The 26230-nt window shown below is 37.8% G+C and overlaps 1 protein-coding gene across 3 annotated transcripts in view; it reads right to left on the reverse strand.

Moving 5' to 3' along the window:
- Positions 1-26230, reverse strand: part of ITPR2 (inositol 1,4,5-trisphosphate receptor type 2) — a 462476-nt gene that overhangs the window by 321825 nt on the left and 114421 nt on the right. For 2 of the 3 annotated variants that reach the window (XM_069490735.1, XM_069490733.1), the window contains exons 10-13: positions 18986-19030; positions 7667-7818; positions 4068-4167; positions 3381-3541 (exon numbers count right to left, since the gene is read on the reverse strand). In XM_069490735.1, the coding sequence (XP_069346836.1) occupies positions 3381-3541; positions 4068-4167; positions 7667-7818; positions 18986-19030 (458 nt within the window). The remainder of the gene's footprint in view (positions 1-3380; positions 3542-4067; positions 4168-7666; positions 7819-18985; positions 19031-26230) is intronic. The other variant, XM_069490734.1, reaches the window with a different exon arrangement.

Genomic DNA, 26230 nt, shown 5'->3' on the forward strand with positions numbered 1-26230 from the left:
CACTTTTTCTTCCTCCTTCCTCTGCCTGCTCTTCATTTTCTACTTGTGTTGGTAGATTGAGGGAGGAGGCAGGGGTTCAAGTTATTACAAAAATGGGTAAACTGATTAGAAATCTGTATTGGAAGGGCTAAGGGATTCTTTTAAGTTATTATTGACGGTGAAGTACAGCTTGTTAATTATTCAATAAACACAGATTTTTGGGGGGGATAAGACAAAAGCTGACCAATAAATATTTAAATTAGTTTTATTTGTATACTGCTAGCATAACCATTCACTGTTATTAGCATGGTCAATCATGATCACATCAATAAGAAAACCATAATGTAAGAGCTTCAACAATTCCAGGAAAGTGTGGGTTGTATTCAACTGGAAAATATCTGGATCCTTTTAGCCTAGTTCAAGGATAAAAAAAGAAAGAAAGAAAGAAAACATCTTGATCCTCCCCTATCTCCAGATTCAGCTCCTAAAAGAGAATGCACTTTAATAGAGCCAAGTAGACACACCCATAATCAAGAATTTAGCTACCCAGAAAAATTTCAGCATACTTTCAAGGGTCATAAACTCCACTCCTGAATTCCAGAGATCCTATGTTTTCTTGGGGTGCCTATTTTAAATTTCAACCCAATCTGTTTCTTTTGGAAAATGTGTCTAACTGATAGGATTCATTGACATAGGTTTAATTTAATCTCTGAGGGAAACCACAGAAATGTAAAACATGTTTCCTGTGCATCAAAATGTGGTATGAACTTCTTTTGTAATTGTGAATGAATGTCTTCTAAATAATTCTTTTTTCTTAAAACAATTCTATTGAGCTCAGGTTCCTTCAGCAAACTGAAATTAAGTTGAACCCCCATTGCTATCTGCTCAATACAAGTCCGGTTTGAGCATAAATATTTGTATTTTCTTTTTAAAATTACCGATAGTCTTTTTTCTCTTGCTGTTTCAATAATCATAATTAAATGTTTAGATATGTAAGAGGGCACAATTTTTTGAGCAATTACAGATCACTCTGCTTCAAAGTGTTTTAGATGCCCTGAAAACTGGTGGTGATTAATGGAATGATGACAAGGAAAATTAACAGTCTTGACTGACAATCACTACACATTAACCCTCCTTGCAGAGCCCACCTACTCAGACAATGATGCAATGGAAGCCAGGAAAGTGAACCTTCTGTTTCCACCTCTTGACAACCAGTATAAGAAAGATGGGAGGGAGAATATCAGCACATAATTAAAACACACTGAGGCACTTTTCTCCCATGAGAGGAATATAGAAATATTAATAACTTCAAGTTTTATAAGAAAAAATATAGAATTAAAATGCATGATAAGAACTTAAGGATAATTGCTAAAGAATAAAAATATGACTTACAACTTCTAAGTCAGTAGAGGAAAAGGTAAAATGTGGGGAGGGGGAATACAAACTTAATCTAACAGAAATCAAGAAAGAAGTGAAAGGAAAAGAAAATAAGCTACACTAAAGAAAGAAAAACAAAAACAAAATAACAATGAGTCCAAATACATTTATCAATGACAAGGTAATTAAACTTGCAAATTAAAATAGATGACCAGCCTAAACAGGAGCGAGACCCCGTCTCTACAAAAAACAGAAAAAATTAGCCAGGCATGGTGGTGCACACCTGTCGTCCCAGTTACTCCAGAGGCTGAGGCAGGAGAATCACTTGAGCCCAGGAGTTTGAGGTTGCAGTGAGCTGTGATGAGGCCACTGCATTCCAGCCTGGGTGACAGAGTGAAACTGTCTAAAAAAAAAAAAAGTAGACTATCAGATTAGACTTTTTAAATCCTGCCTACTGCTGCTCACAAGAGATAAAACTAAAGCAAAATGACCAGGAAATCTGAAATAGAGGGATATTGAAAAAAATGGCATCAGTCAAATACTAAACAAAAGATACCTGGTGTAGCCACAGTAATATCTAGCAAATAAAATTTAAGGGGAAATGATGTTGCTCTAGGAAGCAACATCAGAAAGCCATCTGACCTGGTGACCACGTATCGAATGACCCCATTCTATTAATAGATCCTAAGTTTCTATCATGGGGAATTAGAAACACCCCTCAAAACCATAAGTTGCATGAAGACATGAGTACAGTCTGTGACCTTCATTACCTCATTAGCACCACAGAGACCCAGTGCCTGGCACATACCAACAGTTTAATAATACTAAATTAATCACATCTCTGAACTCTAGATGCTTCAGAGGAACCCCCACACTTTTTATGTATCCTCAGAGGTAAAACATGGTACAGAAATGTTGGTTAAAGACTGCATGTGTCACTTCCTCAAGCTCTGAATAGCAGTTAACACCCCTCTATTTTCCCTCCTCCCTCTCCCACAACATACTCCTACTGCTCTCTATTTTGTTGGTGCAGCTATGTAGAATAAGATCTGAAAATTCCACTGAAGAATACCCAAGGTTGAGGATCTTGGAGCATAATACAGGAGCTGTGACTCCAGAGTCTATTCCCAGGGTGGATGGAGGGAGGGAGAGACAGAGAGAGAGAGAGAGAGAGAGGAGAGAGGATGGGAACAACACAGGCATTCTGAGACAGATCTGCACTATTCTAACATCGTTCCTTGAACCTGGTATCATTCTTCCTGGTTTTGAATAAAAAAGAATATGTAATAACTTCATTCTTCACTAGGAAAAAAGTCAGAGTTATCAATTATTTTCAGAAAAAAATTTATATTGATTTCTAAAACTAAGAAAATAATATAAATGTATTCAATTCTGCCAATAAGCTTGACAGTCCTGACAGGCAACTCTCAATGAATTTTGATGGGAGGTAGCTTTTCTGAAATTGCTAAATTAAGATCAATAATTGCAACTTCATATTTCTCAGGAAAAGCCTTCTCTTTTCTTTATTGTTTTTCACTCGAGAACAGTAGGGAAAGAAGCAGGGCAAATGAAAGTGCGTGCTCTCTGGTCAGTCCTAGTCCACCACCTTCCTCGGAATCCCCTTGAGAGGTTAAGATTCTCTCCTGCAGTAACCGAAGAAGGGCGACTTGCACAGGGTTCCAACCAGTGATGGTGGACCACCCACAATCTGAATCTTTATCTGTCCTGTTCTTCCAGGAATATCTCAGTGCTTAGCAAGGGAGACTGGAAAGATCAGAAAGTAACTGAAAACAACTATTTTCAACCAAGCTAACATGGGAAAAGTAAATATTCCACCAGGTTTTAATTTGACCATTTTCATTCACTCAGCATGATCGAGAGGAATCAAGTTCCCACTTCATTCAGAAGCAGATGTGCGGCTAGTGAGAATGTTCTAAGTACTCCCAGTCATTCACTTGAGGTTTACTGCAAGAGTTGACAATTGACTCTTGATGACTTAAGAGCCATTTGAAAAAGCTACTAACCTCCTTTCATTCTGAGTTATCGTGCCATTTTCTAGCTTTTTGACTGTGGTCGCCAGCACTTTATTTGCATCATTGGCAAAGTCTAAGTCTCGGACCTCAGACAGAGGGACAGACACAATGGCAAATGCTTCTTTATCTTCTTTTGTTTGGCAGGTTCCAATCTGAAATGTGTTTTTCCATAGATTAGTTTTTTAAAATAACTATGCAATAACTTTGGAGGACTAACACATTAGTACTTTAAGAAACATAAGATACAAGTAGATAACCCAAACATAGTAATTTCCACACGCATCACCTACTACAAAAGGATGCAGGGACACAGATTCTCCGTGCCCATTTCCTAGGCTGTTCCCAAAGCCCCAGTGAAACATATCCCTTTCACACTTGCCCTCTGCCCCAGTCTCAACAGAGAAAATGCCCTTCTGGAATTTTCTCCTCTTTCCACACACTCCTCCCATTTGTTTGGTGTCTATGCTGCATCCTCCTCTATCACAGCCCTGCTGCAGCCAATCCATTCATTTCAGCTACCAAAGCAACTGGCAAACACATGTGCTTGATTAAATTAATTGCTGCAATCTCTAATATTGGTGAAGACAGATTTTAAGGAACATGTCAGATAGCATTCCTACCCTAATCCTATTCACACGGTATTTGGCTGAAAATTAAATCATCCTCAGTAACATTTACCTTCAACATAACAGGCCTCTCTTCATCGGTGTCTATGGGGATACTAGTACTGGTTACCCACGTGTTGGTGCATAAATGCCTTAACCGAACATATGAGTTCCTAAAAGCAAACAACATAAAAAACAGATTATAAAAATTAGCATGCTTACATATTGATATATTTAACAGTTTCATACATGATAAGAACATAAAATATCTTAAAATTAGTAATTGACTCAAGATCCCTCTGATTTAAGGAAAAATTCTGAATTATAGGCTATTACAAAGAATGTAGTATTAGTACCTATGCCAGTGGTTCTAAAAGTGTGGTCCTTGGACCAGTGGCTTCAGCATCACCTGGTAACTTGCTAGAAATACAAATTCTAAGATGTCATCCCCATTCGCTAAACCAGAAACTGTGGGAGGGGCCCAACAATGAGTCCTTTAACAGGTTCTCCAGGCAGTTCTGATACGTGCTAAACTGAGAACATGGATCAAGTAACCACTCAGTTAAAACTGCTAACAGTAGTCCTTTTTGTAGTTCGATTATCTGCACATGAAAGTATATACAGTCAATTCTGTACTTGTGAAATCTCCTACTCACTAAAATTTATCTTTAACTCCAAACTCAATATTCATGGAGCTCTGGGGGTCATTCAAGGACATACACAGAGTGGCAAAAATTTGAGTCACCCAACAGACACATTTCCAAGCTGAGGTCAAATGAGGTGACACTGTGCCTTCTTGCTTCAGCTCTCATACTGTACACGTGTCCTTTTTGTGGTTTTAGTGTCATGTTTTTTCATATTTGTGTGCTTTTTTTTTTTTGGTGACTTTGATGTTTAAAATGGCCCCCAAGTGTAGTACTGAAATGCCGTCTAGTGTTTCTAAGCACAAGGCAGCTGTGATATGCCTTACAGAGAAAATACTCATGCTAGAGAAGCTTTATTCAGGGATGAATTATGGTGCTGTTGACCATGAGTTCAATGTTAATGAACCAACAACGTATGTTAAATAGGGTGTCTTTAAATGGAAACACACATAAAACAAGGTTATGTATTGATTGACAAAAGTGTTGTCACCAGAAGCTTGCAGGAACCTAACCTTATATTTCCCCTAGGAATAACAGTTCAGTACTGTTCTTCTACACACCATGAATAACAAAAATTGGCTACATATGAATTGTAAGGGAGTACCTGAGAAAGGACACATAGAACTTGCTCCAACTCAAATATTACCATTTTTTTAGTGAATCTTTCATTATTATCTTTTCTTCAACCAATATATGTATAGTGTCTATGAGAAGAAAAGTACATTAAGCATTCTGCCTTCATGTTGCTTACAGTTCAGTATAAAGGTAAGACATACATATGTCATAGAGCATAAGATAGAAAGCATCAGGGCCAATAAGAGAAAATCAAATAAAATGGTTCACTCAGCAATATGGTTCTGCTCCATCATAAAAGTAGGTAAAATAGAGCCTTTTTAAGATTCCCAGGTGTCCCAACGTGCAGCAAAGGTTGGGAACCACTGCTCTAAGCCCTTGAAACTTAAAGTCTAGTCCGCAAACCAGCAGCATCAGCATTACCTGAGAACTCATTAGAAATGCAGGTTCTCGGGCCCCCATTCTAGACTGAATATATCAGAAGCTGCATTGTCATCAGATCCCCAAGTGATTCAGAATACAATAAAGTTTAAGAAGCATGAACTATAGAGTTTAAAGTCTGAGAAACACTGGACTCCAGATTGGAATCATCCGAGAAACGAACGCTTTAAAAAAAAAGTAAAGCCTGCATCCCATCTCTGAGACCCTGATTTCACTGGTCTCAGTGTGGCTACAGCATGGAGAGGTGTTACCGCTGTCCAGGTGATTCTAATTTACAGCCAACTTGAGAGGCACTGTTCTACTTTAGCCTCTAGTCCCTGATCTGGAAGGGTTACAGCCAGGATTAAGTAATATGATATTTATAAAGAATCTGACACGAGGCTCAGCACACAGAAAGCGCTCAAGGGTTATATAATAATAGTAGTTATTATTACATGTTAATTAATGGTTAGCTTTAATACAATTAACAACAAATAAATACACATTAATATAAAATTATGTACTATATAGAATAGGGCTTCAACAGTTCTAAATAGTAATGGATTAACACCCCCATATAAAGCAATGCTTGGGGGCCTTGCCATGGGTCTGCGCACTTTATAGTGAGATCCTTTTATCATTTCCTTAAGCACATTCTCTCGGATAGAGTTCAAGAAGAACTCCATTTTTGTTGACTTAAATCTAAAATGAGTAAAGTCATAGTAAGGATTAAGACCCCAATTCTGGGAAGAGAAGGCCAGAAGTTCCCTGGATCGGGTAACACCTTCAGAGGGGATCCCTTTTCGGGTTTATGTTGGTAGAACAAGGAAGAGAGAGAGATGGACTCACAGAAGGTCAAGATTCAGCATGGTTTCCCATGAATGAGAACAGCCTGAAGCACCCTGGGAAGCTCAACCAGGGGGGTTCTCCACCGCATTAGTACAGCAACATTTACCCTCCCTGAAAGGAACCCACACAATGAAGTCTGCATTTTTATGTAGGTACCTTTAGCCTAACCTGCCTAAGGCCAAGTACAATACTGCTCCAAAAAGGCCAACTAAGAACCATCCCACTAGACCTGATAGTATGGGAAGTACTCCTTGATGCATCTAGAGAGTGCAACACAGTGCTACTATCGGAAGGAAGATAGTTGTAGACAAAAGAGCTTAACTAAGATAGTCAAATTCAAATAAAAGAATGTAAGATACTCTCTTACATTAAGTTCTGGCTACCTCATTACCAATCCCATACCTTCTCACTCACTTAAGTCCAACTGCACGGGCCTCCTCGCTGGTCCTTACTTAAAAGCACCTAGTAAATTTCAATATTTTTCCATTTTGTGTTCCTCCTGCTTGAAACAGTCTTTACAGATAAAGAAGACTTGATCCCTCAACTCATTGGGATCTTTTCTTAAATGTCCTAACTCAGGCCACCTCGGAACAATCTTATGTAATAGAACTTTCCATGCCCTGCCGTTTTTCTTCAAAGCATTTTTATGACCTGACCTTATATTTTATGTTTATTGGTTTGTTTACTGCCTGCTTCCCCCCTTTGAAAGCATATAACCAGTTTGTTCATTGCCGTCTTCCCAATGCCACAGACAATGCCTGGAATGTCATTGACGTTCATTGAGTATTTGTTGACTGAACGACCACATAAAGGAACAAATGGATGGATGAATGAATGAAAAGGGGAATTTGACCCAATAAAAATAAATGACAAAAGTATAAACAGAAATGCTTTTAGATTATTTTCCATTTTAATAACCAAAGGCTATACAAGTTATGAGAATAAATGATTCCTATAAATTTTTCAGAGTTTCTTTGGTCTTACGCATTTTAATTATTTATAAGAATAAAACAAATTATGTTAATCTACTCAAAAAAGAGGCACAATGTTTCACACACTTGTTCTTCATTGATGATGCTTGCTCCCTTGATATCACAAAAATTTCATTAACATTATGATTTTCATTCCTTACCTAGTGGTATAATTATTCAAAGAAACATCTTTTAGCCATATTTTTTTTTTTTACCTTGGAACCAGGCAGTCAGCTCTCTGAAGAGTTGTAGCATCCAGCTCAAAAAGGGATGCGATGTCATTTCCATGTGGGACAGAGACCAAAGTGTACATGATCTTCTCCCCTGTCTGGCGTTTTTTCTTTGAAGTTGGAAGGTCTCCATCTCTCTGTTGAGGGGATACAAAGTTATTTACTTTTGTCAGGTTTGATACTAAACTCTCCAATTAGTCAGAAGATAAGGTTTAAATCCACATGTTACTACAATACTTCACTGGATTACTGAGGAGTCTATTTCACATCATCCGGAAAGAGGAGCTCAGACCTGGCAGCCTTTGAGGTAATTACTATCAACAGTCATAAACTGCACACTCCCGGGGTAGGGAGACTTGATCTGCACATGTCATCCAGGCTAACCATCACAATAGTTAGGGATCCTCCTCCTGTTCCCTTAAACCTATTCACAAAATCGTAGTTTTGACCATTCCACATATAAAACAAACACAGAGAAGAAACAGTATCTAGAGGATTGCAAAAATTAAAGAGCAAGCATGACAGTGTTTGAGAGTTCATGCCTAACTCCCAAAACATAAATGGGGCATTAACTTGGAGAGGAGGAGAATCATCAGCAACATTCCCATTCAGTTCATCAGCTTGTTCTATGAGATCCAAGAACATACTATAATTGCATAAAAAATGAGATAAAAGGAGATCACACACAGAAGCCTTCATGATGATGTGAAACTTGGTCTATATTTCCAGCACACCCTACCATTTTAAGCAGGCAACAACACAAGATTAACAATTATGTATTTTTACTTGAACTCTCCAAAGTCCCAATGCCCCATGGAAGAACTGGATGCACAAGAAACCAAAATGCAATACAGCAAATGCAATATAAGCTTGGTAATTAAGTAAATAAATATAGTTACTTATACATATTTATTAAAGCAATTGTCAAAATGAGAGAGAAAGAGAGAGAGACAGACAGACAGACTGTCCTTATCCCATCACGGGTAGGTGCATGAAACTGAGGAAAGAAAGGGATGCTCAAAAGGGAAACACAAGCCGTCCACATCCATCAACAAGCATTTACTTAATGGCTTCTGTGAAAACAAGATATTACCTTTGGCCATTCAAAACATTCACCTGGAGTCTCATCTTTCCCCTCACCCCAAGATTGTGAATATCATTTCCTCAAGTCAGAAAACCTTTCAGTTTCATTTCTGGTTTCTTCTGTATATTGTGCATAAATCGGTGGCACCACTGAACTGTGAATGGGCAGAGGTTCCTAAACAGGGGCAGAAGTGTGATCTGCTAAATCCCACACGGCCCAGTGTCACCTGGTAGCACTTGTCATCTTTGATTTTCATGTCTTCCACAGAGACCAAAATTCAGAGTTAAATGAAAGCAGGGGTCCGGCAGCAAATTCTCCCCAAGTGGTTTGACCACCATAACAGTTGTTTCTAATCAGTAAATATAACTCTGATCAGAAAAAGGCATACTTAAAATACTACACATTATAAGAGAGGGTGGGTATGCAGGACAGGAGAAAATGCAGAAACAGTGAGCAAACTATACTTCTGAAATGACAGACACAAAGCTTCTCAAGATACCAAAGCCATTTCCTTGGTTGTTCTCACTAATCTCATAACTAAAATTTGAAAGAGAGAAAGCTAAGCATTCTCATTTCCACTAAACAAAGAGATGAGTGCAGTCACCTATAAGAGATGATGGATGAGGGAAGGGTAGGAAGAAAGGGGAGAGAGGGGGAGAAACAGAGGAGGAAGAAGGGAAGGGAAGAGAAGGCAGAGAAGGAGAGGAGGTGGGGAGAAGGGAGGTAAGTGCAGGGAGGAGCAGTAAGTGGTGGTAGTGAATGCTCAACTCCAAATTCAACTGGCCAGGGCCTCAAGCCAAGCTAAATAAAGCCAGAGGCCTGGAGTCCTTAGACACTGAAGGAGTCACTCTTCAAAGAGAAGATATGAACTCATGGCTAAGAACCTTCCTCAAATCTTCTGAAAAAACTCTCTTGGGTCATGGGTCATGAGACCCACTTTCACAGTGATTTGCATTATAGACAAGGAAGTCAGAGAATTAAAGACAAAATCTATGAGGGCCCCAAACACCCTCTCATCCTGCAAGAAGAAAGTCTAAATATCTTCAAATAACCCAATAATAGAGTAGTCTGTCCAGACAAATGAGTTGAAGAAGATGGCTGCCAAGGTGGCCTAATAGCTTAGGATGGTGGAATCTCAACCTCAGAAAGGGATTTTAGAGATTATCTGTGGGCTGAAAAGACTTCTTCCCAAATAAATCTATGTCAGCAGCTAATCAAGTGAAATTTCTATTACTTGCAATTTTTCCTTGGTTTTTAATTACTCCTCATAGATATTTAGACAGCCTATTGTACAGTTTTGCTTATTTCCTGCATTTCAACTCTCATAATGGATTGGGAGCAAGATCCTAAAGGAAAAAGAACTAGTTGGAATGGAAAGGTAGAACAGGGAAGGGAGAAGAAAAGGGGAAAGGGAGTATGGTACACTGGAAGAAAAACAGAATTGTGTAAGAAAAATGGCCTCTGGTCCAATGTTACTGCAAGTTCTTTTTATTGGCAGGAAGAAAAACAATGTCAAAAATATATGCAGCCTAGAAAGGACTGTAAGTTAGATATTACTATCCCATTTTACAGGTAAACAAACTGAAGGTCTAGGGGTCAAGTTTACAGAATTATAATGTGGTGGAACTGAAAAGCAAATCCAACTCCAACTGATTCCATAGTCCTAACTCTTAACTACAGGGTGTCCCAAAAGTCTCCATACAAAGGAAAAAATTTGTAAAATTTTGTAAATAAAGGTACATTTAGTTACAAGTTCCCATTTTCCCTATGTATGGCAACTTTGGGGACACCCTGTTTTATGCTATAGGGAGACCATTATAATCAAGATGGCTCCCAGAAAACCATCAGCTAACAACCTTGAAAAGATAAACATAACCAACTCTACATAGTCGCCTTTTTTGCTCCACTTTTGTGACTGCCTTTTGCTGGGTGTATTTTTTTTTTTTTTTTTTTTTTAATAAAAGACTGGCTGGGCACAGTGGCTCATGCCTGAATTTCAGCACTTTGGGAGGCCCAGGCAGGAGCACTGCTTGAGGCCAGGAGTTTGAGATCAGCCTGGGCAATATAGTGAGACCCCATCTCTACAAAAAATAAAAAATTTAGACAGGCATGGTGGCACATGCCTGTAGTCCCAGCTACTTGGGAGGCTGAGGCAGGAGGGTCACTTGAGCCCAGAGGTTCAAGGTTGCAGTGAGCTGTGATCATGCCACTTCACTCTACCCTGGGCAACAGAGTGAGACCTTATCTCTTAAATAAAAATTAAAAAAAAAAAAATCAATATGCCAGCCGGGCGCGGTGGCTCACGCCTGTAATCCTACCACGTTGGGAGGCCAAGGCGGGAGGATTGCTAGAGGTCAGGAGTTCGAGACAAGCCTGAGCAAAAAAAAAAAAAAAGAAAGAAAGAAATTATCTGGACAGCTAAAATATTTATATAGAAAAAAATGAGCCGGGTGTGGTGGCACATGCCTGTAGTCCCAGCTACTCAGGAGGCTAAGGCAGTAGGATCGCTTGAGCCCAGGAGTCTGAGGTTCCTGTGAGCTAGGTTGACGCCACGGCACTCTAGCCCAGGCAACAGAGTGAGACTCTGTCTCAAAAAAAAAAAAAGATGCCAAGAAAGCCCAGGACAAGATGGCTTCACAGCTAAATTATATCAAACATTCAAAGAATACCAATACTTCTTAAACTCTTCCCAAAAAATAGTAGAGAGAATACTACCAAAGTCATTTTATGAGGCCAATATCACGCTAATACCAAAGCCAGACAAAGACACTACAAGAAAAGAAAACTACAGGCCAGTATCTCTGATAAATACAGATGCAAAAATTCCCAGTAAAATACTAGCAAACCAAATTCAATAGCACATCAAAAAGTTTATACACCATGGCCAAGTAGGATTTATCCCTGGGATGCAAGGTTGGTTTCACCATACGCAAAACAACCAATGTGATATACTACATTAACAGAATGAAAAATAAAAACCATATGATCATCTCAATAGACGAAGAAAAAGTATTTGACAAAGTTCAACATCATTTCATAATAAAAATTCTCAACAAAGTAGGTATAAAAGGAAATTTCCTCAACATAATAAAGGCCATTTATAAAAAGCCCACAGCTGATATCAGAATTAATGGAAAAAAAAAAAACATGAATGCTTTTCCTCTAAGATCTGGTACAAGGCAAGACTTCCCACTCTCACCACTTCTATTTAACACAGTGCTAGAATTATTAGCAAGAGTAATCAGACAAGAAAAAGAAATAAAAGGCACTCAAATCAGAAAGGAAGAAGTAAAATTATCCCTGCTTGCAGATATCATGATCCTATATGTAAAAAACCCTAAAGAGCCCACTAAAAACTGTTATAACCAATAAAGGAATTCCGTAAAGTTACAGGATACAAAATCAGCAAAGATCAGTCAAATTTCTTTACACCAATAACAACCTATCTGAAAAAGAAATCAAGAAAACAATTCTATTCACAATATTTCTAACAAACAAACAAAAAATACCTCAAACACATAGAAACAAAGAGAACAGAGAATAGAACAGTAGACTGGTGATTACCAGGGGCAGCGGGAATAGGCAAATGGAGCAAAGGATACAAAGTTACAGTTGTGTAGGATGAATAAAACTAGAGATCTAATGTACAGCATGAGGACTATATAGTTAATAATATTGTGTTGTACACTGGAAATTTGCTAAGAGAGTAGATTTTAGGTACTTTTACCACAAAAACAAAAGATAACTATGTGAGATGACAGATATGTTAATTTGCTTGACTTTTAGTAATCATTTTACTATGAAAACAGCCTGCTGTATACCTTAAATATATGTAATAAAAAAGGAAAGAAAGAGAGAAGGAGATAGGAAAGTGGGGAGGGGAAGGAAGGAGAGAAAGAAGGAAGGGAGGAAGGAAGGAACAAGCAAGGAAGGAAGGAAAGAAGGAAGGAAGGGAGTCAAAAGTGTGTTGTTTCATTGATCTATACCATGTAGCTCAAAATGAAAATCCAGGTGTTAAACTAAGATATGGATGGCAAAAAAGCAGTTTCCCCTAGAGGCTCTGAAATCTAATGGTGACAAAGAAACAACACTGCTCAAGAAAGCCTGAACAAGGTCTATGCATCCTCTTTTACAGGACCCAGTAGAACACCATGTACAAGTAGAAATTCCTTCTCGAGGTTAAAAACTGTAGGGACATCTGAAATGGAAGATGGTAGTGATTATGATGAAGAGGGCAGACAAAGAGGAGAAAGAAGGAGGTTTAAGAGGGGGAAGTGATAATTCTAAAAGAAAGAAAAGGAAGTTTGTTTTTAATTATATCCTCAGTAACATGAAAACTTGGGGAGAAATAGACCAGGAGAATTAAAGTCACAAAGAAATATTATAAAAGAGCTTTCTTTTCCTGGATTTTGCAATGCTATTATAGCCAAAAGAAAGAACCACCAACACACTAAGGTTGTTAATACACAAGAGAAGACTGCCTCAGAATGTAAGAACATGGAAGTTATGAACAAGATCATTCAGTTGCAGAAATAACCCAAAGGATTTTTGTCATTATGTAGACAATGGGATTTGGGCACAAGTGGCTTAAGTGGAATACTGGAAAGGCTTAAACTATGATATTAACTAAGGAAAATAATATATTATCAATTATATTGAACCATGTTTGAAAAAAAGGCTTTATTAACAGAAGATCAGCATGTAACCTAAATAAATGGAGAGTCATTGAGCAAGAATTTAAGTTTCTCTCACCATTGTCTAGTGTACATGCAATGAATGAGTATGTCAGTCTTTGTGGAAGAATACCATAACCCTAAAAGAAATACGTATCATCTAATTTCCTGACCCTTCTGCACACCAATCTTCTAACTATAATTTGGCTTTTGATACAGATTTTCCCTCAAGGAAAATGTACTAATTGACCCAACTATTTAGATCTACTCAGCAACTGAAAGTGGGCATTGCAGTTTATACATCAGTCATTTGTAACTTCTTTTAGCAGGAGTCAATCCTCCTACATTCACTCCTCTTTTGGAATGCTAATGAAATGAATTTTCTAGACTTAGATCAGATCTAGGTTCCTAAAGATTATCCTCCAACCCACATTCCTTGGTAAGGTTTTCCTGTAAGTGCCCAACAAGAGTAGTCAGGGACCTCTCTATTTTAACATTCTTACACTGCAACAATGAGAATCTTTTCCAACCATAGAAAAAACTCATTAATTAGGGTTAATTAAAAAAGGTTACTCTGAATTAACTCATACTGTTTAAGACCTGTGACTTTATTTCAATTACATAGGATAAGTGGAAGGTACTATTCTACCCTTCTATGGTTCGTTATACACAGGTCCTTGGAAAACAGCTTTAATGAAAAGTCCCACTTATAAACAGCATATAAAAATGTTTACATGTGAATAAGAGCTTCTAACATGTTTGGAAGTTTTTTAAAACAGTGCTTAAGCATTCTGCTTTTTATATCTTATACTCTGTTAATTTGATTAACAAATTCTCCTTTGTTAACAGTTTGACAGTAAACTTCAAGCTAGCCCTTGGAATTTGCCTCTGAAACAGTTCCTAATGAAATCTGAATAATGAGTGGTAAGCATACAATTTTTAACATATGAATCAAGCTTCTATATAGAAGAAAGTCAATGTTATATCTTTATAAAGCATGAAGACAATTCAGTTCAAAATTTTGTGCTTGTGGCTTTTGTTTATAAACCTACATTGATTTTTAGGAAAAAAGACACAGAAACCCTAGTGCCCTATACAGAATTACAGAAGCGCAATGCCCAACCTCTTGCATCATGAAAATACATTAAGGTACAAGAGAGCTTAAACAGGTGTTAAATTTAACATCAGCTAGCTTTCCAAAACACGCTCAATTTAGAATAATGCAGGGCCTCTCAGAATGTTAACCTAGTCTACTGAGCTCTCAGCAAACGGGCACTTTTCACTAGGAAGGAAAGGCACAAAGTCTTGGGTTATACAGGGAGAAAATCCCTTTTGAAAAGCCAGCCAAGCCAACTAACGACTCTCCTGGCTTCTGCTGTCCTGGGTCCTGCAGGCAGCCGCACAGCAGTCAGCCCCCAGAACACCTTCTCTGTTGACTCATTTGTGAGTCATCCAATTTTAGCAGAGACATCAACATCACGTTGCAGTTCTGTTGTTGGGAGCCAGAGACATTCTGTAAGAAACAATGTCTGCGTTTTCGGAGCTGATTCAGACCTGTGAGCAGTCGGGAGAGCATAATGATGTGCAGGCATCTGTGTTTGTCTTCACATCCTCCTGTGCTCTCACTACTGACTTTATGTAACCACACACAACACTGCCATTTAAAGCTGCAAACACTTTTTCTCTCGACAAGGTTCTTAACAAACTGTTATTTTCAAACTGATTCCTAATAGGACTCTCTATTTCTTTCTTTTCCTTATCACCTTATCATTAATCAATATACAGTAAAACTCAAGGAAATTTGGTGGTCTTCTTTCAGAATTTGGTCCCCCCCACCCCAAATTCTAGAAAATAGAATTTTCAAGTACATTTCAGCAAAGTTTCCTGGTTCCGGGAACATTTCTGTTTATATATGTAAATGCACATAGACAGGTGGTTCTCAGCAGGGGTAGATTTTTGCCCCCAGGGGGCACTTGGCAATTTCTGGGCATACTTTTAGTTGCCACAGTTGGGGACAGAGGGGTATGCTACTGGCCCCCAGTTGAGTAGATGTCATAGATGCTGCAAAACATCCTACAATGCAAAGGGACTTCCTCCCACAACAAAGCCTTATCTGGCCCAATATGTCATATTGCTGAGATTGAGAAACTCCCACATAGACTAAAGACATTCCCATGAAAAACCAGATCACATTCCATATAAATATGGTAATGTTAAGATGAGTGGCGTTATTCCAAAAAATTCCCCTTCAAAGAGCCATTTGAAAAGATGCAGTCTTTCAAGGAGGAGAAACTAATGACTGTCAAGTTCCCAGCTGGGCTTGACACGGTTCCAATGTTTACAGGGTCCCTGTGGATGCTGTACATTTGTAAGATTGGAAATAATAGACTCCTTTGTAGAATAAATACAGCAATTTGTGTCTTAATGGGCGCTCTAACACACACCGCCTCATTTTAGCTGCACCGTGCATTAACCTTTGAAACTTCAAAAATGGAAGGCCACATTTTGATAAAGGTTTCTAAATTACAGGAAAAATATTAACTGAGCATTAAATAGACAACATAGGGAAAATTATGTAAGAAAAAATTAGCATGGTCACAATGAACTCAGTGTTACTGGAACCCACATCTGAGGTAAAATAGCATTCTGTTTTGGGAACCTGATTTCGTATTTCACAGGCTGGAGATAAACTCTGATGGCTCCTTTGTCTTCTTCTTTAGACAGAAACATAATTATTGCTATGTGGTAAAAATGAGAAACCATATTGTTAGCTTTATAGTTCCATATTCCCAGTTCTGTTTACTCTCGAGCTAGGTATTCTAGAGAGGGGGAAAAAATTAAATCAAATGTCTCCAGCTGGATGTCTCTATGCAATGACAGATGAGACCCAGTCATAAACTTCTACAGCAAAAGCAGACCCATCTGGGTTGTATGCAATTAAAGGATTGCTAGTGACAACTGCTTAAACAGAACAGCATTCTTTCTCACCTTTAGAGGTGAATGAAGAAATTGTATTTTAGAATAAAAAGAAAGAAAGCTATGAAGTCTAACTAAAAGCTTGATTAGCACAAAGAGTGCACTTCACTGCAAATTCATGACTTAATATTTTCTGTACTGTTGCATAAACCTTCATACAGCCATCCCTCGGTATCTGTGGGAGATTGGTTCCAGGACCCCTGTAAATACAAAAATCTGCTCAACTGCCTTATATAAAATGCCATAGAACTTGCACATAATCTATGCATAGGCTCCCATATACTTTAAACCATCTCTAGATTACTTATAATACCTAACACAATGTAAATGCTATGTGATTAGTTGGTACCTGTATTGTTTTTTCATTTATATTATTTTCTATTGTTTTTTCCAAATATTTTTGATCTGTGGGTAGTTCAATGTACAGATGCAAAACCCGTGGGTATGAAAGACAACTGTATCCCCCCAACTCTGCTCTGCCCAGAACCATCAATAGCATCACCAAACATTATATAGCGGAAAGGAGATGAGCACAGAGATTTAATTCACTTGCACGATTTGAAGCTTTGATGTGATGCCCTTTTAATAGAACAACTTACATTTTTAGTCTACTAACGTCTTTTATTCAAAGAGTTGCCATCTGTCTGATCTCATTTTATCCTCATGGCATGCAGGTAAGGTACACAGGGCAAACATCTTTATCCCATTACACGGGTGAGGAAACTGAGTCTCAGGAAAGCTACCTGATTTGTCCAAGGTCACACAAGTTAATGGTGGTGCTAGAAATAGAGCTCTCTTGGCCCTATACCGTGCTGAAGAAGTCACACAGAATATTATAAAAATAAACCCTGAGAAAGAGAAAAGCAGCCCCTGACATCCAACAGGTGGCCCGGTACTCTCAGCTAGGCCACGTGTTCTCTGTTGAACATGAAGAACTTCGTAGAACATCAATATCAGACAAGGTACTCTGTGATTGTGATGGATCAAGACAAAAATAAGACCACTCCCTGGTCATGTCTGAACACAGACAAAATATGAATATCATCCAAGCCACAAAAATTGTGAAATGATCCTCTCTCACAGCTAATATGAGTGACTGCTGCTTCTGTAGAAGTCTGTCCTTCCCATAGATAAAATTTAAGATACCAGTTACAGAATTACTTCCTCTTATTAACAGCACTCTTATCCACAGCAAAGCCCGACTTCCTTAAATCCTCCCCAAAATCACCATACACAGGCCACAATCCTATAAAAGGTATTTCTAGCATGTTCTTACTGAGATGTCCCACAGTTCCCCTGGTGTTTGTGCTCTCTCCCTGCATGAGAACTTGTTCCACTATAGGTGTGTTCCTGCTGGTCTTTGGCTGGAGGCTGTTGACAAGCTTATAGGAAGAACCAAAGAAGCCATGATTCATAGCTTTTTAAACCTGATTACTGATGGTGTTTTCCTAAATTACAGAAAAGTAGGAACCCAACAATCCTGGGGCAGCCATGAGAAAGTCAACCAGAGTGATAAAATTGAATTTTATAGAAGGTCCACTTGATGGAATAAACCTACCTATATGTTTAGGGACATTTTGCATAAATTAAAGGTTTCATTGGGGCAATGCCCTGATATTTCAGCTTCATTTGCATCGTGAGCCTGGTAGCCAGATGTAGAAGGGAGTCAAACTGCATTGAATCCAGTTCAGAAATTCTGATTGGATTCACCTCCCCCATGTCAGTATCCTCATAAAACATAAAGCTGTGCACCAATGCAAAGACAGTGGTCATTTTAATTAAATACCCCAGCTCTTTCTATCAAAGGATAGAATTTTGAATGATGCTGTAATAATACCTACCAATTTCAAAAGGGATTACTAAATTCCTAAGAAAATTGAATTATAGACTGTCTATATTACATCTAAATATTAGTTAAATTGCTTTAAAAATTGCTTAAAAAATTAAAGGCCATCCCATCATTCAGAGATTTTATCTGTATTACATCAAATTTTTCTGAATTTTTAATTGGATAAAGAAGTCATGTTGTTACCATGAAGTCATCTCCTTTACAAATGATCATGAAGTAAGAAGGATGAATAATAAATATCTTCATGAAAATTAGCTTTAAAATAAAATGAGGTGTTTTTCAAATAACATCAGAATAATACGTCATCTAGTTGCTTCAGGCTTTAATTTCTCCAAAAATAGAACCCAAAATTATTTTGAATCCAGAAAAGTGTTCTATTGTCCTATTTCAATATCATGTCATAATTCTATTTCTCCTTCCTAATTTCTATGCACTTCTAGAAATGAAACTTAGACCCATCAGATCTTCCAGATGCCAGCTGCCTTCAGCTCTCTACCATAAATGACCTCCAAGTTGCTAGAAATCTTCCTAAGCACCCATTACTGGACATCTTATAATCTAAGCCTTATCATCTTTTACCTTTTATCTTTGATCCATACCTCTATTCAGAGAATCTCTCTCAGGGTCCCTAGTCTTCAAATTTGCTATTAAATTTCAATTTTTCCATATAAAATATAAACCGTATATTTGGGATTTATTGAGGAAAAATCAATTCTACTTACCACATTTTTTCCTTCATTTTGGGCATCTCGATAATCAGGATTAAGCTAAAAAGCAAAGCAAAAATAGCTTTAAATTGCTATTAAAAGCACATTAACAAGACCATGATCTTTAATTCAGTTCATTCTTCTACCCTTAACCAAGTTTAATATAAAAAGAAGCTAAGAAAGAAACTATTAGTAAATATGACAATTTAAAATATTGTCAAAACTGTTGCAGGAGACAATACCTAAAATGCCAAGTTTATGGTCTTGGTTTATATTAGAACCATTCACATCTTCCAACAAGTGATAACTGACAATCTCGTCTTCTATGGGAAAGCATTCAATAGAGTTCACCATTTTACTCACCACAAAAACTGCCATTTACCAATAACTCAGACACCAATCATGAAAAATAGACCAAAGAAAGTTTTAACAATGATTCAAGATCATGCTTTACATACTATGCATACAAGGAAAAGAAACCAAAATAGCAGCTTTGTATCAGATATGTCTGTTAATACATGAGGGCTATTGAAACCAACAAAGGCATATGTCTTTGGGCTTGGATAGTGGAGTTTAGAAGTCATTCGATGACAAAAATGAGCCCTGGATATGTTCACAGTGTTGACCGACACATCTGGTGGGATCCTTAACTCCTGACTCCCATCGGTCTACACCGTCTTAACAGGATGTCTTAGTTTTGCTGAAATAGCTAGTTGATAATCTGCAAAGCAACATATTTATAAGGTATTTTTCCTGAAATAATGAGTTGTCCAATTTAATCATTTTGATGTAAATCAATTGTTGTGTATAACATACAATCTCAAGTAGTCAAAGTTATCATTTAAAATGTAAGGTCAGTGCCAAGATGTTTAGCTGCCAAAAATATAACAAATAAAAATTTAAAGAAAAGACAACACGTAAGGTCAGGAGTCTTTCTCATAATGACACTTGGCTAGTAGCTCTGAGCATTGCCCCTCCCAACTTATCACTAAAGTGTTTTCAAAAAAAGAAGCAAAAAACAAAAGGAAAAAAACTCTCAATCTCATTGAGAACTAAGGCTGAAAAACAACCTAAATTCCAAATCTTCACTGAATTGACACTAATTATAAAGCAGATGGTTTTGGGAGAGAGGCAGGAAACAGCCCAGTTTTTCTCTTGTGGCATACTTTAACCTCACATCAAGCCAGTGTCTGTGTGAACAAAGTTAAGAAGATACATGCTGTGGCTCTCACTGTTTGTCACTGACTGAGAGACCCGGAGAATCCACCAACCAAAAACCCATACGAAGGGGTTTCTCTATCACTGAGAAGCTGCTGTGAGATGAAGCAGAAAACTGCTCCCCAGTCTGCCCCATCCACTGTCTCTAACTGCACACGACCAGAGAGATACTATAATGCCAAGAAAACAACTGGGCAGAGAGTGGAGGGGGCTTTCTGAGAAGCACCACATGAAGAAAGGAGAGAAAAGAGAAAGAACCATGAATGCTGTGGGCTGGAATCACATTGCAGGATGATAGAGAAATAGCAAAGGGGTAGGAAAAGAAACTGCAATAGAGCCCAGGGATGTAGAGTCGACGTCTGCTACAATTGGGAACTGCACTGGAAATGCACCCATCAGTCTGCCCTGCAGCTGAAGATTTAGAAAGAGGATTGAATTGTCATACTAGAGAATTACAAAATGGAACAAAAGGACAATCCGCTCGACCCCATCTGGTTCGGCACAGAGCTCACTCATCTGAGGATAATAAAGAAAGAAGAAAGGAAGGAAAAACCAAATGGGACTGATGAAAACATATGTTAGAACAAGGGAAATTTTTTCTCAGAGTCTTTCTGAATATATCCTTTCTGAATATTTTCATCAAATGGTTTGGCATACTCAAGAAAGTATAAGTAAACATATCTTCTATGTAAAGGCAATAAAATAACATGAACAGTTAAAAGGATAATACAAAAAGAATATAACATAAAAAGGAGTTAAGGAAGATTTCTATATAAATGAAAACATAAATATAAAATTGAAGTCCACATTAGCAGCAATAAAAAGCATAGTCGATATTACAGAAAATGAATGATGCAAAGGATAAGAAGTTGAATAACTACCCTTCAATACAGAGGGAAGGTATCCAGAAATGAAAATTAAGAAAAAGAGAACAGTCACAGAGAACCAGCAAAGGTGACTGTCAACAACAAATGGGAAACTGGGGCACTCAAAAGGAAGAGAGAATCAGTGGGACACATGCTATAATCAAAGACAATAGAAAATAAAACTTCTTGCCAGGCATGCTGGCTCACGCCTGTAATCCTAGCACTTTGGGAGGCCAAGGCGGGAGGATCGCTTGAGGCCAGGAATTAGAGACCAGCCTGGGCAACATATCGAGACCCTGCCTCTACAAAAAAATTTTTTAAATAGCCTGGTGTGACAGTCCCAGCTACTTGAGAGGCTGAGGTGGGAGGATCGCTTGAGCCCAGGAGTTCGAGGTTACAGTGAGCTGTGATTGCACCACTGCACCCAGTCTGGGTGACAGAGTGAGACCCTATATCTAAAAAAAGACAAAAACAAAAGAAAAAGAAAAGAAAACTTTCCTCAGCTGAAGAAAGACTTACACATGCGGAGGTTACTCTATTCCTGGAAAATCAACTACAACAGATTGATATGTTCATTCGAGGATGATAATGGGAAAAAGGGAGGAGGGAGAGAGGTAGGGACATAAAACAGAGACAGAAATTAGTCTTAGATGAAAATGTGCATCATATAACAGGAGAATGGATAAGCAAAATGTGGTCCATTCAAACAATGGAGGACTGCTCAGCAATGAACATGACGAGCTGCCAATTCACACAAGAAGGACGAATCTCAAAAGCATTAAGTGGAAGAAAGCAGACACAAAAAACGATGTAGTGCATGATTCCATTTATATAAGATGCAAGAACAAATGAAACTAAACTACGGTGAAACACATCAGAAAGTGAGGTGGGGCGTGAGGAAGGGGAGTGGGTGGAAAGCAGTACCCCACCCAATAGCACCAGGACAGCCGTCTGTCAGTTTTCAGAACTGACATGCAAGCCGGGTGAGAAGATACAGTTGCCTGTTAGTGCTGGGCCAGCTGCTGGGGGGCCTTGAGGCTGACGTTGCTTTTGCTCCAGAGACTCAGACTCTCCCTCAGACTCCTTAAATTCCCTTGAACGATGAGTTAGTTTCAAAACAAGATTAATCTTGCTTTTAGGATCCAAGAGTGAAAGGTAGAAGGCCAAAGAGTGAGTTAAGTGGCCTCCTTTCTACTGATTAATTGAACTCAAGAAAACAAATTTTTACTCAGTAGTGAAGAAAATTCTAGCACAGTTCCTAAAGGGGTTCATTCACCTACTTTAGTCAAGTATCAGAGTAGTTTTATGTATTTATCTATTTGTTTTATTTGAAGAATCCCAACTTTTCTTTTAAATTAAAAAAAATCCACACTAAAATTTTTAACTAAATTACATCTAAAAAATATGCAACATGTTCAACCAAAGGTATAACTTTATGGTCAAAGCTTCCATTCAATACGTGTTAGAACAGTTGGTCACAGACACTATAAAGTAAATTCACGGGGGACACCGTGACCTATCCATCACTGAAACATGCACAAAAACAGGAATTAACGTACCTGCATCAAATAAAGAATAATTTGTGCCCTCTAAAACTTGCTGATATTCTATCCCAAAGACAACGTTACTTTCCAAAATTCAGTTTTTACATATTTCACCACTGAGGATCACCCAACCCCGCCTAGCTGTCTGGGGAAATGGTCCATAAGACTCTGCTCCATAAGGAAATACCGTGGGCCTGAGGAAAGGCCACCTGACCCCTTTGGAGCTCAGTGTCTTCATGTGCAAAATGAGAAAAAGTCTGTGACCAAACCATGATTCTATGTCAATAAATTTTACACATTTAAGCATTTGGTGGCAATACTAAAGGTGGTGCCAATCATTTAGATTTTGCCTCATCCATGTTTCTCAGGCTACAATGTGATTTTTTTAAAATAATTAATACAGATTGATTATTTCAGTAAATTCAATAAAGTGTAAATAATAGTAATGATGATGATGATGATAATGAGGAAGAGGAGAAGGAGAAGGCAAGGGGAGAAGAAAAACCACCCAAATAAATCTATGGCTGTATAAACTTACCAATATTAACTATGAAAGGTGAAATAAATATATGCTTTAAATTATACTGCTCCTTTCCTTCTCTAAATATAATTACAGCAGTAATTATTCAAGTAATAGACTAAAGATGAGTAGAAAAAAATATTATTTTTAAGAAGAGTGAAAAAGACACGGTCATATGGCGGTTCCTGAATCTTTTAGTACTTAAAAAAAAATTTCTTATGTTAAAAAATAAATTATAAATCTAGCATTGGAGAGTTAATATGCTATTCAATCATTTATTCAATAAATATTAATAGAGCATCTATAATGGGCAAAGCATTGTGGTATATGGTATTTTCGCAAAGACAAAGAGAATATGGTCCCTGACCACAAGACCTTACAATCTAGAAGGGAAAATAAGACATAAATATAGTCAGCTGTAATACAAAATAAAATGTGACAAGGGGTGTAAGACAGGAATGAATAATTTATAAATAATATAGGTCAGAGGAAGGAGGGATCTGTGGTGGGCAAATTTATTCACAAATTATTCATGGCGAAAGTAGCATCTGAGATAAGCCTTGAAGGATGGGTAGAATTTTAACTGGCTGAGAAGGAAAGAGGGAGTGAAGACAGCAGCACTGGAAAGCAAATGCCACGTAGGTGAGAACAACGGGATTTGTTGAAAGAAGACCCAACAATGCCACTTATGGAATACTTTGTATATGCTTTTAAAGGTTAATTCATTTAACCTTGCAATTATGCTCTAAGACAGGATTCTTGACTCCAGTTACAAATGAGGCACCTGCAGCACATCACGTGAAGTACCTCAGGCGAAGTCACTGCTAGGGAGTGGCAGGGTAGGAGCCACAGGTCTCAGGGTCCCAAAACTACATCTGTTAGTTACTCCGGCACACTTCCCCTCTGCCTCCAGAAAGCGGCGTGGTGTGGCCCAAGATTCAAAGGAAGGTTAGCCCAGACCATGGGGGGCCTTTAAACCACAGGCTAAAGAGTTTGCATCTTACTCACAAGATGTGAGAAGACCAAAGAGGTGAAAGTAACCAAGTGGAGTGGTTCAAGGGAGAGGTGGGGGGTCCCAAATAAAGATAATAACGCTGGAATGGAAAGGAAAAAAATAGGTATGAAAGATTTTGCAGAGACAGAATCAGAAGAATCTGAATGTGTAAACTGAGAGAAAAAAACGTTTATCATAACTCTCGAGTCTTTAATGCTGAACTGAGGAAACAATTCAGTCTTAGATAAATTTATTGAGGTTATATGACCGTGGCATATTCAAGATCAAGTGCATGACCCACTGCAGCCATGGGAGTGGGTGACAGAGAGAGAATATAAAGACCCACTACTAATCTTTGCAGAGTCTTCATTTAAATGGCCAAAGAGGAATAGAAAGAAGTCAGGCATGGTGCAAAGTGGTAGAAAGAGAAAGAGAGAGGGACTCTCTTCCATACCTAGGCAATCGAAGTCACGACTGTACCACAATCAAATGAAAGACAATTGCACTCTTCCATCTAACACAATAACAACAAGCAGACCAGAAGCTCATATGTCCATAATACGCATCCACTTTTTACAAGAAAAATGTTGCTTTTTTTTTACAGTGAAATGTGTTTTGATCAATTTTTATTGTATATATGATTAAAGTCATAAAATCACCAGGGAGGGGTATATTTTAAAATAATTATATTTGTATCTTCCTTGTTCCAATGATGAGCATTTCAGGGCTAATCTATTATTCTGATTGATAAGTCTAGAAAAGAAAGGAAGGAAAAAATAACCTTTATTGAGCATTTATGTATGCCAGGCATAATTTATATATTTTGATATGTAATATTTACATATATATGTTTAGGGTCTGTTATAACATCGTCATCTTCTGTATTTAGGTATACACACACATATAAATCAGGCCCTTTTCATATACTATGGCTGATACATTTGATAAAGAACTAAACACAGGGATATTTACAACTATAGCCCTAATATTCATAAGATTCCATGCTAATGTATAGTTTCATAAGTTTTAAGTTTTTAACTAATTAATTAAATCCAAAGTCTATTGAATGGTTAGGAAATAAGTGTTTACTGCCATCTGGTGGAAGTTTTGCCTATCTACAAACAAATAAGCTAGTCTTTAAAAGGGCAAAACAAAACCTTTAACAAGTAAAATTATTTTGCATTACTCTATCTAGTTTCAAAAGGATCATTAAAAATTGTTGCTTTAGTAATATCCGAATAAAGAGAAGGTAGAAAGCAGCAAATCATAAATTGTGAAGCTTCATTTACAATTCTTCCCATGATTACATTAGAACGATTTTCCAAGGGTCCCACATTATCCTATTACAAATAGGTAAAATTACTTTTCTCCTTGTAGACATGGCTGTGAACTCACCTGCACCACTAAGGTAATACAATGGCTATGACAAAATGTTGATGAGTGTGCTGACAGCTGTGCTGTGTACTAAACACTCAAAAACCTCTCACAAAAATCAAATCACGGTGGATAGCAGACTTAAACCTTAAGTGTGAAACTATTAGAATTCTAGAAGAAAATGTGGGAAAGACTCTTATAGACATTGGCCTAGGCAAAGAATTTATAAAGAAGACCCCTAAGGCAATCACAGCAACAACAAAAATAAATGAATGGGACCTGATTAAATTAAAAAGCTTCTGCACAGCCAAATAAACAGTCACGAGAATAAACAGACCACCTACAGAATGGGAAAAAATTTTCGCATACTACACATCAGATAAAGGACTGATAACAAGAATCTATTTAGAACTCAGGAAAATCAGCAAGAAAAAAGTCAAACAACCTTATCAAAAAGTGGGCAAAGGACATGAATAGAAATTTTTCAGAAGAAGATATAAGAATGGCTAACAAACATGAAAAAATGCTCAACATCTCTAATTATCAGGGAAATGCAAATCAAAACCACAATGAGATATCACTTAACTCCAGTGAGAATGGCCTTTATCAATAAGTCCCAAAACAATACATGCTGGCATGGATACGGAGAGACAGGAACACTCATACACTGCTGGTGGGACTGCAAACTAGTGCAACCCCTGTGGAAAGCAATATGGAGATACCTTAAACAGATACAAGTAGACC

The sequence above is a fragment of the Eulemur rufifrons genome, chromosome 16 (genome assembly GCF_041146395.1).
Source record: "Eulemur rufifrons isolate Redbay chromosome 16, OSU_ERuf_1, whole genome shotgun sequence".
NCBI classification, from domain to species: Eukaryota; Metazoa; Chordata; class Mammalia; order Primates; family Lemuridae; genus Eulemur; species Eulemur rufifrons.